At 39.5% G+C, this 21,144-nt stretch overlaps 1 protein-coding gene across 1 annotated transcript in view; it reads right to left on the bottom strand.

The window, feature by feature from the left end:
* Positions 1–21,144, bottom strand: part of LOC119655814 (sodium/potassium/calcium exchanger 4-like) — a 36,788-nt gene that overhangs the window by 11,485 nt on the left and 4,159 nt on the right. Inside the window, exons 2-7 of the mRNA XM_038061919.1 lie at positions 9,526–9,687; positions 9,112–9,419; positions 8,808–9,042; positions 1,707–1,844; positions 1,407–1,643; positions 1,245–1,346 (exon numbers count right to left, since the gene is read on the bottom strand). Of these exons, the coding sequence (XP_037917847.1) occupies positions 1,245–1,346; positions 1,407–1,643; positions 1,707–1,844; positions 8,808–9,042; positions 9,112–9,419; positions 9,526–9,687 (1,182 nt within the window). The remainder of the gene's footprint in view (positions 1–1,244; positions 1,347–1,406; positions 1,644–1,706; positions 1,845–8,807; positions 9,043–9,111; positions 9,420–9,525; positions 9,688–21,144) is intronic.

Here is a 21,144-nt window from a genome sequence, read left to right on the forward strand (position 1 = left end):
TAAAGCATACGGTTCGTCAACTAATGCTCAAGCTGTGGGACAGCGAATCAATGCCTGACGACTGGCAACGGGACATTATCTATCCTATACATAAAATTGGGTATCACTCAGTGCAACAATTAGCGTAGCGCACCAACGAAATTGATAAGACTGCCCAGGGTGTCCCTGACCAATGTACGAGGCCAGAAAAAGCAGCAGGATCACTCTCGAGACCATTCAAAGTCAACAACGATCTAAGACGAGTGGATAATTTATAACGCATCCTCTTTAACCTGCTTCTAGAAAAAGTGATCCTCGATGCTGATATAACTGCGAGTCGCACCATTTTCTCCAAATTCGCCCAACTGCTGGCCCATGCTGACGATATTGACATAATGGGAAGACCGATTCCGTAACCTATATAACATCTGGTAGTGGATAAAATCCGGTTCAATACGTTGGATTGGGCGAGCCACTTAATCGGTATGGGTGGGGGTGATTCAGCCCGGAAAGCCTATTAAGGCAATATCTACGATAGAAAAGTAAGACGTGGCAAACTCTACCTCAGATGGAGCGCTGACGAAGGTTAAGACACCAGACAGCTCTTAGGGATATCAAATTGGTGGACCTCACGGCAAAACCGGGATCTTTGAAGTTGCTTACTAAGGCAGCCCTAGACCGGATACTAGTTTTTGTTCCATTGAAGATGATAATAATAATAATAATCGTTGGCGCAAGAATCCATATTGGATCAGGGCCTTTAAGTGTGTTAGAGCACTTCATTCAAGACCGTACCGGTACTGTACAGGATTACAGTCCCTATAGGAGGCAATATGGTCCCCAATGCTGACCGAGATTATTGCTCTGAATTGACTCAGGTACACACAGCTGAGTCTACTGGTATCCGACGTCAAATCATGAAACAAATTCCACTGTCACCAGTGAGATCAGTCGAGTGCGATCGGGGCCATGAAGCGCAGTTCATTCGAAACCGCAACGACACATTACAGGACTACCGTGCACTCTAGGAGGCAATGTAGACAGCTTTGCACTGGGCGGAAATTATTACCCCGATTTGATGCAGATGCTCATTCATAGTTGAGGCGACTGGTACCCAGTCACAACACAAATCTCTCCCCCAGTGAAAGTTGCACCTCGACCTTCCATGTAATAACCTAGCGCTCTCTTTTAGTATTTAAAAAAAAACAATTCTGACAAGATCAAAGATATAATAAAATAGATACATTGTATTAGATAAAAGTTACCGTTTCGTATCGAAATAGCACAAGAGAATGCTTCTGGACTACCAGCACCCGCGGCCAATATGGTGAGACCCAAAACCACAGTTGGAATCCCCACAGTTAAACCTATTATGAGAGAAGGAAGTTTTTTTAGTAACTTCGAAATCAAACTTAGCTCAGACTTACCAAAAATCGTCAACATCCACACAATAAAGTAAGCATTCAGGCCAAGAAATGCTATACAAACGAAAAATGTAACTACGTAAAAACGGCGATTGGTTCTCGGATTAGGACAAACACAAGCCAAAATAAATCGAATAGGCCAAGAGTAGCACCACCAAACTATTGAAAGAACGCCTCCTCTGGGTAGTTTAAATGGGCTAGAACTAGCCTCATCCAAAATGGATCCGCTTCTAGGCCAACCTGAAAAATCCGATTATAACATAAAAAATTAAAGCTATAAATCTAAAAGGACAAAATAGATACCTTCGAAAGAGTTAAGAGGAGGTGATGGTGTAAATTCTGTTGGTGTGATTACGTATATTCCAGACTGTCGACGATCGTTATGTTTTTTGTGGAAAGGTAGTTTTCCCTTTGCACTGCTTTCACCGGGAAGTGTGAAATCTAAAATATACACAAAAGTACATACAAGTTTACAACTCCATAGAAATAAACTACGAAATACATCTAAAATAAAATGTTGAGAAACGACTCAAAACGGATTTTTGATTTACTGGTGAATGAAGTAAACGCCAAGCTGGCAGTGAACAATGTTCTAAAGTAATATGCAAACCCACTGAAGGATGACCAAGGAACGTGTCCTAAGGCTTAATTTGCATCGATGTTCGAGCACGACGAATTTTTAGAAGAAGATTATCTAGTGCAGATGTTGGATATCAACGAAACCGGATGACATTGGAGCGTTCTTGGGAACCCCCACATTGAAAACCTCTCTGCTCCTGCAACAAACCTTCAGGGGGACGTTGTTTCGCCATTAATCTGGATATTATGAATTTACAGAGAATTAGCAAGCCAGCTGCCGCTATTGTTTCTGCGGGTATCTGCGCCGTATCTCTTTTAGAGTGGAAGTGGGTCGTCAAAGCAGTGAGGAAGAGTAGAAATTGCTTCAATCTACTGACCCAAGAAAAAGGAGATTAACATGAAGATAATTGCTAACAATTAAAAAAAAAACAAACTAGCAGACAGACAATAAACAAATAAACTAACAAAATGGTGCTAATATTTGCAATTTTTTCAAGGACATCACAATCGGAACGCCAAACCAATGTGCAACTTACTTTTTATCTTAAAAAATCATAAATTTCACCCTTTATTGTCAACATGTATAGCTTCCAATTGAGGGTTACAGGTATTTCCCCCTTAAACGGTCATAGCAAGTGGTAAAGCATGAGTGTTTGATGTGAAATCTGTATTGAATTCACATTGAAAGGGAACAAGTGGGGAAACCGGAAGCTGAACGCTTCAGCTATGAAAAGTTATGTGTTTTTTTAGGTGTGTTAAATTATAAATATTTGAGTGGACATTTGCCCCATAAGTGCCTGGCACGTAATGTCAGACTATTAACTTTCCCGTACTGCTGGCATTCAAAATTCTTACAATCTACAAAGAAGCGATAACTTTGACCTATTACAACTTTGTTCATGATTCTAGGATGAACTTAAGGGGGATTCGCAGTTAACTAATAAAAACTATAAGAACACAATATTATTAACTTTATTTGAACAAACATCGATATTTCGGAACCTAGGCACCGTATGATGTCAGTTTCGAGATTTTTGTCAGATTTTTCGATTGGCTAGGTTCAGATAATAGGTCCGACAAAGAATAACAACTTTTTAGCCCCCCTCCCCTTGTGCACTACATGTCATAACTGAGACTAGCTTTGGAAAATACTAATCGAAGCCTTTGATATCCCAAATGAATATATTCGGTGAAAAAAAATGTACAACCCCCTTTTGCATGTATGGAGACCTAAATTCCACGTTAAGCGATATGGCTCAATGTAGCCGTGGAGGTTCACAGTTTCCATCTCCCTACCAACCGATTGGTGTCAATCGATATAACAGTTTCTGGGAAAAATGTGTGACAGAGAAACGGACAGACAATAAACCAATTTTAATAAGGTTTTGTTTTACACAAAACTTTGGAAATGAGCATTCGAAGTGTGATGGTGAGTACATATACATCAGAATTGAATTTATTCCAGTTTCCGGTGTTTTTTCCCAATTAATTTTAAAATTCCTAGACGTACTAGTGAATTTTTAGTTCAAACAAAAGACACTTGTAAAAATGCTCATTGTCCATTCCGGAGGAATACCCGTGGAAAATATTAATAAGTATTAAGGGACAGCACTACAACGCAAGGCCATATTGGAATTACTTGAAAATTGAAAAATTTTCAATGAAATTATTATCGATTGGAGAAAATTGAAGACTACGACATATTGGCATTCCCAATCGCCAAATAATATAACATTCTTTACTTACCAGCGGCCTGAATTGTGTCCCATAAAATTCCTACTATCAAGGCGGCATAATATCATCATCATCATCAACGGCGCAACAACCGGCATCCGGTCTAGGCCTGCCTTAATAAGGAACTCCAGACATCCCGGTTTTGCGCCGAGGTCCACCAATTCGGTATCCCTAAAAGCTGTCTGGCGTCCTGGCCCACGCCATCGCTCCATCTTAGGCAGGGTCTGCCTCGTCTTCTTTTTCTACCATAGATATTGCCCTTATAGACTTTCCGGGTGGGATCATCCTCATCCATACGGATTAAGTGACCCGCCCACCGTAACCTATTGAGCCGGTCAAGTGAGGTGGTCAAAGGGTAGTATAGGTCCCGGGGCGAAACGTGGATTGGTACCCACGATGGAGCATAAAACCTGGGAAATGCCTGCTGAACCAACACCAACAGCTCTACTACCAAACCCTATCTCCACCTCCACGTGGTGACCGCTGGGAGCTCTTTCTTGACGAAAAGCTGCAGACGGAGAAGGATGAAGGCGAGTCTCCCGCGCCTAAAAACGGGACAAATTGTACCAACTGGTCCTCCAGGTTGGGGGTTGGGTAGGGCTGACAACCCTACACGGAAAACAACTCGTTACGAAGCCACAACAGGAGCCTCGGATAGGACGGATTTTAAACGACGGACCCGGCATAATATACTTGCAAGCAATTGAAGAAACATTTGAAGGGGGCTTAATATTGCCTGTTTGGACATAAAGAAAACAAATAGGAACGGGGAGACCCTCAGTAAAAGTGTCTACCTCCTCTATCTAGAAAGGGGAACGGAAATGAGCTTTCTCACGGTCCATAAAGCAAAGCATAAAGCATCATGCGTACAATAGTACAATGGAACTTCTACTCCAACAAAAGGGACAGAAGACGTGGCCCCACCCAATGTAGAAGATGCCAAATGTTTGAGCATGGTTCCTCTCACTGTCACCTCGCCATGAAGTGTATGATGACGTGGGGAGCACCACTACTTACAATGCGAGGTTAACGAGAAAGAAGTCGAACACATTGAATGTGCCAATTGTGGACTAAACCATATTGCAAATGATAAATAATGCAAATATCGCTCTAACTACTTTGAATTCAAGAAAAAGATTACACGAAGGAGAGGGCAACAAGGAAAGCTCCCTACAATGAAAACAATGAGCCAGGTAGTTGGAAATGGCCCTCCTCTGTAGAAAACTCCGCAAATGACCATCATTCAACTAACCCAAACTTAAGCACCGACTTGTTTGCTCCACAAGAACTTTTGCTGCTTTCACAGGAACTTATGCAGCAATTAAACCATAGTAACCATTAAGGGGGTCATCCCGTGTGAAGGCCGTTTTTGGCTTTTTTTCCAAATTTTTTGTGAAGAACTGGATAAAGATACAAATAGGAATTTTTCACCGTAGATTCACTAATATCTTGAGCGTGCATCGTAATTTTTCCAGCCTGATCGCATAGTTCGTCATTGAAATACAGAGTTTATAGGCACCCTATTTTCAACATGTAGTTTCGAAAAAAACACATTTAAAAAGTAGAATAAAATAAAATCTTAACTGTCCATTAATCTGCTATACCTAGTCCATAGACCTTAGGTTTCTTCAACAAATACATGTACAGCCTTGGCTTCAATTCTTGTCCTTTTAACGAAGTCATGCGAACGTCATTCGGACCGATAAATACGACGATCAACATAAATCTGCCATGTCACTTATCACGTGTTTAACACAATAATTTCCGAAGGACAACGAATATCAAAAAATCGCTTTGCTCATACGTTTTACACTATATCTAGATACAATTGATACAAAAAAAATTTCGTTTCCTCAGATCTGACACACGGGATGACCCCCTTAAGCTCCTTTACAATGAATGAGTCTCTCAAATGAATGATATGCAATGCTAGGAGTCTAGCAAATAAAAAAACTAAATTTTTCGAAATCTTGTAAACGGGTATGGTAGATATTGTGCTGCTCTCAGAGTGACACTGTTATTTTTGTTTCGAATTTTGTAGTATATAGAATGAATAAAACACCATCAAACGATGGTGGGGTAGCTATATTTATACGTTGCAATATTAAACACGATTTAAAAGCGAACGTGGGGAGGAAATTTATTAAATTCATTGGAATTAACGTTAAACGTCATTAAGACACAAATCTGCAAATCATTGCCGCATACTTTCCGCGAGGATCTGCGGTCAATTTTAATGGAATTAGCAAAACTCTGTTTAAGAATGATTTGCCCAAATTGTATGTTCTGAAGGGAAATTTCTTAATTGTGGGAGATGTCAATTGGAGACACTCGAATTGGGGGTGCACGGGAAACAATTACTGGGACAATATCCTGAATAATTTTCCGCTTACTCATCATATATCCATTGATTGTTCTGATCACTTAGTTACATCGAAAATATTTGTTCTAGCTTAGAAATGGTTAATGAACTTAACTCGGACCACGTAACCTAATATTTAAAATCGCTACTTCACCCGAGTTAACGACAAAACAAATTTCTCTTAACGTCAAACTATCAAATTGGTCTAAATACTAACATAGCTTAAACGCTGATATTGATCTCACCTGTATTTTTCAATCCAATACTGTGTGTACACAGAACAAAAATATTCCTCTTTTGAAGGAAAATAACCGAGTTTATGTGCCTAAATTGGAAACAAGTCGGAAAACCGGAAGCTGGACGTCTCAGGTATGAAAGGTTTTGTGTATTTCTTATATAAATACATTTGCCCCATTAGTACTGCGCATTTGCCCCATTAGTAATTAGCACCTAATATATGCATATATCATAGTCTTGAATTTGTAAAGAAGCGTCAACTTTGACCTATTATAACTTTGTTAGTAATAGGGCGATTTCCATCAAACTTGATGCTATTATGCTCTATGCTATAACCTACATTACGCATTGTGGTGCTAAAATGAACTTACGGGGAGTTTTCAAGTCAATTATTAAAAAGTATAGTAATATACTATTATTAACTTTATTTGAAGTAATATCGGTATGGAGGGTATTTCGAAGCCTAGGCACCACATAGTGGCAGCCCCTTAAGTTTTTTCCAGATTTTTCGCGGTGGTTTCTAAAAATGGGTCCGTTAAAAGGATGATCAATTTCGAACCCCCGCATTCCCCACCCATCCATCAAATGTAAAAACTAGGATCGGCTTCAGAAAGCATTAAGACCTTCCATTTGATACCCCACATGATTATATTTGATGAAAAAAAAAATGTATACCCCCCTTTTGCATGTATGGTGACCCCCCTTAAATTCGACGTAAAAGGATGTAACTCACTGTGACCGTTCACAGCTCCCACCTCTCCAATTTGGTATCAATCGCTATAACCGCCTCTGAGAAAAATGCGTGTAATGGACAGACAGACGAGCAGACAGTCAGTAAACCGATTTTAAAATCGAGCAATTTAGCAGAAATCCTTTGCCAATAACTTTCGCATCAATGATGATCTCTATGATGTTGGAATATAGTGATGAAAACTTGCTTAGAGATTACGAAATAAGTGCTAAGTCAGTAATCTGCCCAGTGGCTTTCGTTAGACCCAACCATATAAGGGATATAATTAATTCAATTAAACCAAAATTGTCGTCTGATTTTGATAATATTCCAAACACATCCTTGAAAAAAATCACTATGGAAAGCAACTGCCTACCTAATACACATTTTCAATGCATGTATCAAATTTGGTTATTTTCCATCTGCTTGGAAGCCCGCAAAAGTTATTCCAATCCTTAAACCTCAAAAACCAACACATGTGGCAAATAGATTTCTAAGAAAGGCTAATCAACCGGGGTTTTTTAGATAGCGTGGAAAATAAAAAACTAATACCAAATGAACAATTCGGCTTCAGGCAAAAATATTCAATTATCCACCAGTTTTTGCGGAGCAACAACGAAATTAAATCTGGGTTCATTTCGAAACAATCGATATTACTGGATGCCAAAAGGGCGATAAGGATAGAGTTTGGCACGGCTTTCTCTATAAACTAATAAAAGCAAATTTCCCTTCCTATCTCACCGATATTGTCAGCAGTTTCTTGAAGGGAAGATCTTTTAGGGTTTGTATCAGTAATTCTGCTTCGGAAGTTGAGGCCGGAGTTCCACAAGGATCGGTATTAAGCCCTCTACACATATGACTTCCCCCGGTTCGAAAATGTTGCAATCTTTGCAAATGATATCGCCATTTATGCAACAAATTCTTTATATTCAGATATTCAATCTTCATTAGACAGTGCAATGTGGGAGAGTTCAGACTACTTCAAACGATGGAAAATTATGATCAACAATGACAAAACGCAAGCCATGTATTTCACAAAGCGCGGATCTGGTCCCTATGTGCCAACCGCTGATTAATACAAAAGTGGTCATTATGTTAAGTGGAGCACGCAACTGAAGTATTTAGATTTTCTTTTCGATCACTCCTTGACTTATTAGGGACATATTGCTCAAATTATAAGTAAAATAAACTCTTCAATTGAAGTTTTATACCCGTTGGTAAATCAAAAATCTAAACTTAGCAAACAAAATAAAATGATAATTTGTAAATCCATTTTCCAGTCATTATTAAAATACGGTGCGCCAATCCTTGGTACCTGTGCTAAGTCGCATATTTCTAACCTATAGATCGCGCAAAATAAAGTGTTGAAAATAACGTTGAATCGGTTGAAGTTCTTCAGCACAAAGACACTGCACTCTTTATTCAAGGTCGCCGTAGTTAATCCCTAGTTGCAAGAATCAAGTAAGAAATTCTATGAGCGAGTTCCACTCATTGACAACCCGCTAATACATATCTTGCTTGAAATAAGCTAGATTTTCATTACAATTAGTTATTAAGTTTGAAGTAGGTTAAGCTAGGATTAGGTTTAATTTTAAGTCAGTCTTTGTTTGCCCTTTTCCTCTATTTATGTTCTCATGTATCATCATGCGAGTATGCAAATCCTTAATCATAAGATGTATAGTATAAGAAGAAGAAAATTGACATTGATATTAAAACTTACCATGCCATGCATATATATGTAAATTTACCCAACAATGCTTACCGTATCTCGTGGGCACGCAACAGTTCATCCGATCCTCCACGAATGTTCTCAATTTGTTCTTCATTTTATAATTCATGAGAATGACAATAACGTAGTATAAAATGCAGAATAATACAAGTATACATGCTTCTACAAAAGTGACTATTCCACCCCAAGCAATGATCAACAGGATGCATGTATGAAGCAAATAGATTATCGAGTCTCTGCAAACAGGCCACCAGTCAAGTTGGATAGGCTAAAAAGGAAGCTTCACAGTAATTGCTATTGTAACATTGTCACTTCTGAGATTTATTTCAAACCATACCTTTTTGATAGCCAGGCCTGCTATTCCTGCCACTGCCAATGTATTATACATGAGCGCCCCAATTATACTGCCCAAACCCAATTCTGAATCTGTTATAAGTGTACTAATTGCATTTGTGAAGAAATCAGGCATAGCAGCTGCAGTAGCCATAACTATCGCAGCGCCCACATCCTTGGGAATATTCAAATCTACACAAATGCACTCAACTGCTGGCAAGAAGTAATAATTGCAGATACATCCTAGAAAAGTAAAGCTGTAAATGGCGCCGAAAAGATACAATATGAAAGCACCATTTGCCAGTTGTTCATCTGAAAAAAGAAATATTTGAATACAGAAAAATTCAAATTTAAAAATGCTCAGATCAAACAAATTTCTGATCTGGCTCTATGCGTAAACCGAAATGACAAGCCTCACCTGTGAACACATTTTCTGGAAACGAATCTACTTCTGATGAAGATTCACTGCAATTGTTGTGAGCTGTGCTATTCACTTCACTTTGGCGTCCAATGAATATGCTAGCCACACTGAATTCCTTCTCAATTTCTGATGGTACCGATACTGATTCTCCTCTGAGATCTGCAAAATATCAAAAATTGTTATGAGAATAGACTTATAGCAGCTTAATGACCAGGAGTTTTGTCATATCAATGACCGATAACTAATTCTTAATAAAGCGATTGAAAGGGGTAGACATTCTTAAGCTAACAACTGGTTTCTGGAATGTCTGCAGCTTCCTCGACAACAGTATCGAAGACATGCGGCATGCTCATTTTCGCCAACTTATAAGGTGGTTATTCTGAGCAAAGAATTGAGATGGCACTCATGAAAGTACTCCTTTTCTTTTTGCGACACCGTGGCTGACAGATTCAGCAGGACGTGCTCTAGTGGTCTCGTAATCATTCTCTCACAGGATTTTGACTACGAGATTCCAGTCCAGATTAAGGAGTTGTCTGATATAAGTAGGAGGATTGCTTTCTTGTAGTTCAGAAGAAGCTTCCTAAACGAGACATTATATTTTCAATAGGCGATCTAAACGCCAAGTTAGGCTCCAACGAGTCCTTGCTTGGAACGATCTTGGTGAATCTTAAACAAGTCGGGAAACCGGAAGCTAGACGCTTCAGGTATGAAAGGTTTTGTGTATTTCTTTTATAAAGATAGTTGAGTGTGCATTTGTCCCCCCCCCTCCACGTAAAATATGCATATATTATGTAAAAATAGCCACTTTCAAGTGATATTGACATTCATAGTCTTGATTTTACAGAAGAGCGACAGTTTTGACCTAGTATAACTTTGTTAGTAATGGTGCGATTTTCACCAAATTTGGCAGGATCATGCTCCATACTGTAGCCTACATTGTTGCAATTTTGTGATTCTAGGGTAAACTTAATGTGGGTTTTCCTGTCAATTACTAAAAATTATAGTAATATACTATTATTTACTTTATTTGAACAGGTATCGGTATGGAGGGTATTTCGGAGCCTAGGCACCATATAGTGGCACCCCCCTGATTTTTTTCAGATTTTTCGGTTTGGTAGTTCCTGAGAATGGGTTCGTTGAAAAAATGACCACTTTCAACCCCCCGCACTCCCCACCTTTTCAACAAAAGTCAAAACTAAGACCGGCTTCGAAAAGTACTAATCAAGACCTTTAATTTGATATCCCATATGACTATATTCGATGAAAAAAAAATTTACACCCTCCTTTTGCATGTATGGGGACCCCCCCTTAAATTCGTCGTAAAAGGATGTAACTCACTATATGCATGAGCGTTCACAGTTCCAACCTTTCTACCAAATTTGGTGTCAATCGCTATAACCGCCTCCGAGAAAAATGCGTATGACGGACAGGCAGACAGACAGACAGACAGACAGACGGACAGACAGGCAGACAGTAAACCGATTTTAATTAAAAATGATGAAAGATTGGTAAATTTCTGCAGCTCTCATCTCCACGCCATCCGTCACATTTGGTTGAACGGCCACTCACAAGATCACTTAGACTACATCACCATCAGCAGTTATCTCCTAAATGTACGTAACAAAAGAGAATACTGAAAATCCGCATTATATAATAAGTACCTTTTTCTCTAGTACACGTGAAACTGTCGCCGACATCCCAAAAAGGAGCTTTGTTGGTCACCTCGAGTGAGTGAAAGCAAAAAGAATTTCACATTGTTTTGGTGAAGAGAACAGAAGCTGCTACAAATCGTTGCTAATACCGTATCGCATTACGAGTGATGGGCAATACCATGAAGGGCAGTACCGTGAGGGGCAGCAACGGTAGGCATTTCATCCATGATAGTGAACAGATGAAGAGGGGGAAAGAACACACCACGATTGTCAGTCGTATATTATTTGGAGTCGGAACGGCTGATTTGACGATGAATATGAGCTAGCAACGGAACGGAAGAATGCCGCATACAGAGTAATGTTGCATTCTCAAAGGACACTGGCACGCGCAGAGACTTATCACGAACTCCGCTGAGCAGAGAAGCGATTTCATGGACGGGAAAAGGAAGCCTTGGAGAACCAACACGTCTGTGAACTCGAAAAGTACAGGGAGCAACCGCACCAGGCGCGGAAGTTTTACCAACAAGTCCGCAGGATAAAGCCTTACACACCTCGATATTCATTCTGTCGAGACAAATAGGGAAATTTGATTTCCGACAGAATGGGCATATAGGAGCGATGGGTTGAGTACTTTGATGAGCTACTGAACAAGCAGAACATGGACGAGTTGGAGGTCCCGCCAACTGAAGACGACGGACAAATACTGCCACCACTAAGTATAGAAGAAACGGTCCGGCTTAAATCATAAGTCGCCAGGAGTCGGTGTAACTACAGCCGAATTGGTTAAATATGGAGGCGACGAGTTACACCAAGTGGTTCATCAACTTGTGCTCAAGGTATGGAGCAGTGAATCAATGCCTGATGATTGGCAACGAGGCATTATCTGTCTCATACATAAAAAGGGAGATATCACACAGTGCAGCAATTATAGAGGTATATTCTCCGCTATCTTGCTAGGCCGGATAGCCCCATACACTCAGAACATCATTGGCCTATACCAAAGAGGCTTCACTTCAGGCAAATTTGCAATAGATCAGATTTTATCCGTGCGGCAAGCGATGGAAAAACTGTTGAAATATGGACATCAGTTGCACCATCTCTTCATCGACTTCAAAGCCGCCTATGATAGCATAGCCAGGGTTAAACTGTACACCGGCATGAGAGAATTCGGTATCCCAGCGAAAGTGATAAGACTGACTAGGCTGACCCTGACCAACGTACGAGGCCAGATAAAAGCAAGAGGATCGCTCTCAAGTCCATTCGACATCAACAACGCACTACGACAAGGGGATGCCCTATCATGCGTCCTCTTTACTCTGGCCCTCGAGAAAGTGATCTGTGATGGTGAGGTAAATGCAAGAGGTACGATCCTCTTCAAGTCCACCCAACTACTGGCCTATGCTGACGATATCGACATCATGGAAAGAACCACCCGAGTCGTACAAACTGCCTTCATCCAGATTGAGCAGGCGGCGCGAGATCTTGGGCTGCACATTAATGAAGGGGAGACAAAGTATATGGTGGCAACGTCAGCACGAAAAAACGGGAAGAAAAAAGGTAGGAGACTATAACTTTGAGACCGTTGATAATTTCTCCTATCTAGAGTCAATAATCACAACCGATAACAGCTATGACGATGAAATCCGCGCACGGTTGTTGTCAGCCAACAGAGCCTATTTCAGCTTACAAAAACTGTTCCGCTCGAAACGTCTCACCATAGGGTCAAAGCTCTTACTGTACAAGACAATGATCGTGCCAGATAAGAATCCTCTGAAGAATTTTTGGCCCCCTACATGAGGATCGACGATTATGTAGCCTATATAACAACGAAATCTATGAGTGATACCATGACCGTCTGGTTGTGAATAAAATCCGGCTCAATAGGTTATGGTGGGCGGGTCACTTAATCCGTATGGATAAGGATGATCCAACCCGGAAAGTCTCCAAGGGCAATATCTATGGTAGAAAAAGAAGGCGAGGCAGACCCTGCCTGAGATGCGACAAGGAGACTTGTTAGCACTGATGAAGGGAACAAGTGGTTCCCCAAATATCAGTATTTGCAGAAATAAAAATATTAACACTAATGAATAAGAAAAAACAAGTTTTATTATTTCAAATTTGATATGTTGTTCCTGCTTAATGCTCCCAGATTCAAATGTGTGGCCTCACCATTAAGGCCAATTCTTCTTTGCAGCCTTTTGGGCCAAAGACTTGGGATCGTTAAAGGAGGCTGTCGTTTTCAAATTTAGCACACGGGAATTGGGTATTTCGAAACCTAGATACTCGTATCATAAAGCGGTGTTTTCGTGATTTCCTTCAAATTTTCCGACTGGATAGTTTCTCAGAGTGGCCCCGTGATATAAACGATCACTTTCTAGCCCTCTCATTCCTCACCATATGGCTATACTCGTTGAAAAAGTCTTTAAACTCTCTTATGTAGGGGAACCCTTTTCCACGATAAAACTGAATGTGGAGCAATGTTACTTTCTATGTTATATTCGTATGTGTTAATAATTCCAACCTTTCCACCAAATTTCAACTGGTTTCAACTGCTATAACCGTTTCTAAGAAAAGTACGTATGACAAACAATGAATCAATTTTAATGAGGTTTTGTTTTACACGAAACCTGGAAAAGTGTAACTTGTGGCTTCAAAAAAAAAATTAAGGACTTTGTTCCAAACGGCTCATTAAACTTACTGATTACAAGTACTGTTCGCCACTCTCAGCACTACAAAATACATACTCAAATAAGAAACTTCGAAGAAGTTACTCTTCGTCATAAAAGAGGAGTAAAAATGAGCAAAAATCAAAACAAAAAAACGGGAGAGCCCAAGAGAAACACCAGGATCCACTCTTCACATGAAGAAAAGACGACTTTTCAAAACATTATAGTTTTAATCAAAACTATATAACATTCGAAACGAGAGACTGAAGTAGGGCTGGCCAGGCTCAGCCTCACACTACGTACCTTCATCCTCACCAAAAAAGAGGAAAGTTCAGAAATTCCATGTCAAGTCGGAAAACCGGAAACTAGCCGCTTCAGGTATGAAAGTCTCTTTTGATTTTTTACGTAAGAATATTAGGCTACACGATGGTTCCACTGATATATAGGTTTTACAATTCCAGTTCAGAATTTTCCAAATCAAATTCCGAATTTTCCAAACAAATTCAGATTTTTTACAAACTGACTTCCGACTTTTCCAAATCATTTTCAGAATTTCCCATTTCAAATTCAGACTTTTCCATTTCAAAATCAGAATTGAAGTTTGTGCCCATGTTTTTATTTTTTAGAGTGATTATTGATTAAGAAAAGAACTACGGTTTTTCCCTTATTCTTTAAATTTTTTATTTTCTTTAGCTTACAACTATTTCCCAGGTATTAGCGCTGGAATTCTCACTTGAGTTACTAAAACCAAGCATTATTCCCCGACACCGTGGAGGTGCGAGTGTACATTGCAAGAACTATTCATTAGCCGCTTTCGATAGTTAACACACCATGGGGTCCGTCCTTATCCAGGTATTATTGATGTTTCGGCAGCAGCAATGAAGTTTCGAAATTTAATCGCCTTTGAGACAAACAGAAATACTTTTAGTGTATTTGGTAACCCTGGGTCACAAAACATGAGCAACGCAAATGATTACATATAAAATGATAGAATCTTTATGGAAAGGCTGTTTTCTTAGTACCCTAAAAAGGAGAACAATAAGCCTCGGATTAGGCGATGCAATGAAGTTTTGAAGACCAAGTCAACTAAAGGCTAGAATCAATCTTAAGAAGCTGATGAAAAACATAAAATTGATTCTGCGACCACAGTCAAGAGGTAACTTGACAGCCCGTAGCTGTAGAGAAAGGAATACACGGAAAGGTAGCGAAGCTAAAGCAGGGGACTTGCTGTTTTCCAATTTATTGTCGTGCTGCCTTTCTAGTCGTCCTTTCTTCCAAAGAAAGAACTTTAATGCTCTATAAGTGATAAGTCTACAGCAGCGTAGGCATAATGATAATAAAATTAAAGAACAGTTCAATTGAAAACTGACATAATGGATAAATAAGTGAACAGGAAACCTGCAAGAAGTCTTTTCACTGCAGAACTTTTTGTAAAGTCGAATCAAGAAAAATAGCACTTTGCAAGATGGGGGCAAAGATTGTCGGAGAAGAATTGGCAATATAGAGGAAGCAGGGCATAAAATTGATCAATTATGGTAAACTCTGTTCATGCTAGCATTTCAAGTCGATTATGTAAGGTATTTAGAGGCTGTCCAGGAAAGGGTATCTTTGCCCCAATGTTATAATTTCCGTAGGGCCGGATATCTTCTCACTCTTCACAGTAGATATCTGCAATGTAACCAGTATTCGAGGCATAATCAAATAATCATTCGAATTAACTACTGACCGCCACAAGAGTAGAGCTAATTGATAAACTGGGAAAGTGGATAGTTTTGACGATTGCTCGCACCTAAGTTCAGTTCCACAAAAAAACCCGCCGACACACGATTGCTGGATGAGTCGACTCCTTGGAACTTCGGTCCTTCACAAATTATACAAAAATCCACCTCTTGAAACTATGAAACTGTCAACTGTAATTTATTCGCCTAAGTTACATGCTGGGCCTGATGTTGATTCAAAACTTTTCCGCGAAATAAATTACTGGCTAAGGGACGTTTTGTCGTCCCCAATTTATATGAACCAAAGAAGTGCCAAGTGACGCCCAGACATATGAATTCGCAAAGGAAAAAAATGTCCAATAAGTCTCACCTTTTGAGCTCATATAGCACAGTTGGGCTGCACTTAGGTGTTGGTGGTAGTTGTGTAACTCTACCCCCTTTAATGCGAATCAACTTAGATATAGCCGCAAATTCATTTCAGACTACTGATTTTCCAAAGCACACTTCCTGGTTGTAGTTCCCTGGCACAGTATTTAAATGCAAATATCATATAATGTGCATTTACCAAACTATTCCATCACCCTGCTAAATCCTCCTAGATGCAAAACGAAAATAGACCATCGAAATTCGTCCTAATGTTAGCGATTGTTTCTAAAAACATTCAAACTTTTTTCCACCGTAGCTCTTCAATATTTATCTATATCTGGTTAAGCTTGCCCCTACCGCTTCCCCATCTCCGAACATTATACTCGCTCATTCAACGCCTAGGAGTTTTGCCAAAATTTCTTCTTCTAAATTATTATATTTGATGTACTTTGGCTGAATTTGAGATATTTGCCTCAGCACTATCTCAGACAGACATCTTTATCGATCCTAACAAATCCTTCTTGCCATTTGCAGCTCGCATATTATTGGTAAATATTTAATAATTGTTAGTTTTTTTTCGCCCATAAATTTGTTGCTTCTTTCCTATTTTTAACACTTTCCTGTTATTATATTCACAACATTTTATGTAGTAGTGTTGACAAAGATGTTAGAAGTCCCCTGAAGAACGGAAAATTACATTGAGTTTAGATTACAACAAAAGATTAAACCAACTAAATCAGAGATCGTAGAAACACCCCATGGTATGCAGTAATTATAAGGGAGGAATAATAAGCTCCTAGAGGAATAAAAGCCAAATTCACGTGATGTCTTTGTTCCAAAATGATATCTAATCTAACCTTATCATGTCCGCAAAACTTGACTAACGTCACGCACTGAGTTGAATCAACATTCGTAGAAAAACCCACATTCAGGAGTTATCATTAGCGTAGATCTCGGCAATAGTGGAGTAAATTAAGCTGATATGGAAATACGCTAGTGGTTTTTGTTTAGATGAATTCTAATTGACAGTAATTGCAAATGTTAATTATGATAAAGTAGATATCAAAGTGAAAGATGCATCCTGGAATTTTCTTTTACAATGATATGTTATCAACTTCAAAATAATGGAATGAAAAGGAAAACAATTGATTAGAAAGTAAAATCAATTTCTGCAAATCAGGTTAGGTAGGTTCTGAGAATAAATCCGTTTCCGTCCGTTTCCAGCCCCCGCCTTCTGCCCTGTTGCAATAGATCTTAGAACTGAGAACAACATTGAAAAGGAAAGAAACCTTTAACTTGATACCCCACATGACTATATTTGGTGAAAAAAATGTACAGCTTTTTACATGTATGGAGACCCCCACTCTTAACATAACATTTGGTGTCAATCGGTGTAGACTTTTCTGAAAAAAGTGCGTGTGACCGCTAGACAGACAGACATACAGACAGGAAGCCGATTTTTTTTTGTTTTACACAAAGCCATAATTATTGTCCTCATCAAGCAGAAAAATTATTATATGTACTTTATGCCAGGCTCGTGCACAAAAGGGGCGGAGGGTTGAGGATTCAAGCATTTATTGGGACCATTTGTATGACGATTTCAATAAGATAGTAAATAATATATCCAAAGAATTCGATAAAGATTTGCTTCGTGTAGCCTCCCCCTTGCAAAATTTTACATATAGAGCAGCTTAATTTTTCAAACTTTGTGCCTACCAATTTCAAAAATCCAATTTCTAATCCATGGTTCGCATAATCACCGATTTAAGGACAAAAATCAGATTTTGGAATGTGCAAACATTCTCCGGCAATTGTATCGACCGTCCTCAGAATGGTCGGTTTCCTGCGATAACAGTTGAATAGTCTAGGTATAAACAACCTTTCTCTTCATGAGATCTTTTTCTTTTACTCTTTGATAAGCCGTAAAGCCAGTGGTTAGTTGCGTGAAAAAATGGGATACCTTGCAGTGCAGTGCAGTGACAACAATAGTAAAATATTGTTCTTGCCTCTTTATTATACACTCGTTGAAGTCGTACCTTGACCTCTCGAAGTCTTCCCCTCTACTCTCCTCAGCAGAGTGAGCGCGTCCTCCATTAATGAAAAGTTTGTCCTTCGCATTGATCGCGTCTTTCCAGCGAGGACCATTGTCCATGCGTGGCTACCAAAATATGTTTGCACTCATTAACACGAATGAAATACAAGAGATGGGGACTCAACTTCAATTTTTTCTTCGAACATTCAAGAAAACTTTGCGAAGCAACGAGAAAACCTGCGAAACATTTACTAGTGAAGAGTATTGTCTGGATAGCTGAGTGGTTAGAGCACAAGGCGTCATACAGCAGGTCGCAGTTCAAATCTCGCTAGTGGCAATGGGATTTGTATTTGTTTGGATGTGATTTGACGTCGGATACCAGTCAACTCAGCTGTGAATGAGTACCTGAGTCAAATCAGGGTAATAATCTCGGCTGAACGCAATATTGACCATTTTCCCTCCTATAGCGTACTGTAATCCTGTAGGGTACCATTACGGTCGTGAATGAAGTGCTCTAACACACTTCAAGGCCCTGATCCAATATGGAATGTTGCGCCAACGATTATTATTATTATTGCATCAACCTCACTCACATTTAATGAACTGGAAATTGCCATCGTAAAGGTTGAAGCGATTTTAAACCCACCCCGATAATGGGAAATACACTAACCCTAAGTTGTTTTATAGTTGGCGAACCTTGTTAACCCTGTTGTAAAAAACGGAAAACAGGGTATTCATCCACATTCTGTGGAAGACTGACTCGAGACCGCACTATAGTAACGACGAAAAGAAAACCAGTTATTGTACAAGATGAGAACACACCAGCTTTTAAATGTTTTGAGGAAATAGAGGTGAGGACAAACTTTGTCAATAGACCACAAGAATTCTAGACTATTTACCAATATGATCGAAGGTTTAACCGAAGGATGGCGATTTATTCACGGATCAGCCTTATTATCATTTTTACTCTCGTAATTGTGCAAGCGCTAAAGTATTATTCATAGAAGCTACATCGTTAAATAAAAAAATAAATAAAAGTTGTTGCATATTATAATCTCCACCTATACTGGAAAAAGAAAGCAGCTCGTCGTACTAGGCATATAATAGCGACAACCTATTGCATTGAAACTCAATAAAAACAACGCGGTAGACCTAAATTTACGCACTCAAGACTGTGCGAAAACTAGCGAATGATCTGTTCGGAATTCTCGACTTAAACTAAAATTTGTAGAGAACCTTGAACTTGCTTGAGAGAAACGAAGACAATCTATCACTAGTTCTTGCCGGAAATAATGTCTATTATCGACTCACACAAACATCACGAGACACGATCATTCAGGAGACAAAATGGATCCACCATCATTAGAACCCTTACCTCCTTACTTTCGCCAATTTCTTCCACATTTCCATTATCTGCCAGACAACCTGACTTACGCCAGTACTTCTGATGGTAGCTCCATGCTTATCAAAATTGTCTAGAAGGCTGTTCATGGTATCTACTGTCCAATCAGCAAGGTAATATCTTACCACCGACTAACTGCAGGTTATGAAAACGGATCATAGCAAGCTTACAAAAGCCGAAGCTTCCAGTTATCGTTATTCGCTGTCTCCACATTGGTAGTCTCGAAAGATGACTGAGAAATTCAAAGAAGAGAGTTTGCTGGAACTATTCCGTCTCCAGTGACATACCCAACATTTGAATTTCAAGCCCACTGACATGCGAGTATGTATTCGAATGCAAAATTAAGTCAGGTGCTCCAAACGTGTGTGGAAAGCTAAGTTTGCAAAAAATCAACAACGCTTTTGCACTTCTAGGGAATTACCTGCAACACATAGATACGAGCATAACAACTTTTCTGGTGACGATTATTTATAAGAGAGATACGCTCCTCTCATTGCGTATATTCAAACGGGCCAACACTTGAAGCGTAATTTAGCTTTGTATGGTAATAAACACCTAACACACCTAATGTACTTGAAATATACCAAGCTGTATGCCACCATGAACCGTATGCCTAACATAGTGTAGATGTTCTACAACTCTGCATCTAAAGCCCAGGTAAAGGAGGAGGCTTTGAGGCACGTACTTTATACCATCTTCAATAAAACAAAAAGAAAATGCTGAGATCAGGAAAAAAAATATATAAAGTATAGTTGGAGTTATTCCACTATGCTTAATCCTACCCCATCTCTCCTGGTGACAGGTCTGCGTCAGGCCAAACAAGAAGATGCATTTAATGTCGTTTAAAACAAAGCGATCGTGTTGAGTCATAATAATAATAATAACAATCCAATTCAATCAGGGCCTTGAAGTATGTTAGAGCAATTCATTCAATACCGTAACGGTACACTACAGGATTACAGTAACCCATAGGAGACAATGTGGTCAGCATTGCGCTCGCCCGAAATAACTACCCTGATTTGACTCAGGCACTTACTCACAGCTGATTCGACTGGTATTCGACATCAAATCACGATACAAATCCCACTGCCACCAGCGAGAGATTTGAACTGCAACCTTCCGTCCGGACACTGAGTCATAAGCCTCGGAAAAATCATGTACTTATGAATACATGGTTCATCTAACGATTGTCTCATCTTCCTACATTTCTCATAAGACGCCGACATTTCACCACCGTCACTGATTGCAAAGTCGTCTCTTAAGAGACAATCTCACCTCAACATCGGCCATTGATTACCGTCTTGAATCAAGCCACCAATAAAACAGCGTGAGGAACGCACTGACCCGCCGCGTATTAAATGTGGCGATTTCGTGAGAAGAAACGATCTTTATTATGTGATTACCAGCCATTATGAATGTGAAAGAATCGTGGGACCAAGTTACGAACACAATCCACAAAGCGGTCTTTGCATATACGCTTGAGGTTATCAAGTCAGCTAAACGGTTCATCAACGGAAATTGGCTTCGGAATGACAATTTTGAAATGAAGGTCCGTGAAAAGAAATGCATCCACCATAAGTTTCTCGGCAATAAAACGCTGGCCAATTGACGAATTTATGAGAATGCCAACCGGGATATAAAGAACGCGATCGCTATAACCGGAGCGGTGCGGAGGAGATCTTTACGATAAACTGAACACTCGGAATGGTGATAGAGATCTGTATCGATTTCTGTTGCGTTAATGACAAGAATAGTATGATAATTTGATAACCGACCGACG

This window comes from Hermetia illucens, chromosome 4 (assembly GCF_905115235.1).
Source record: "Hermetia illucens chromosome 4, iHerIll2.2.curated.20191125, whole genome shotgun sequence".
NCBI lineage: Eukaryota > Metazoa > Arthropoda > Insecta > Diptera > Stratiomyidae > Hermetia > Hermetia illucens.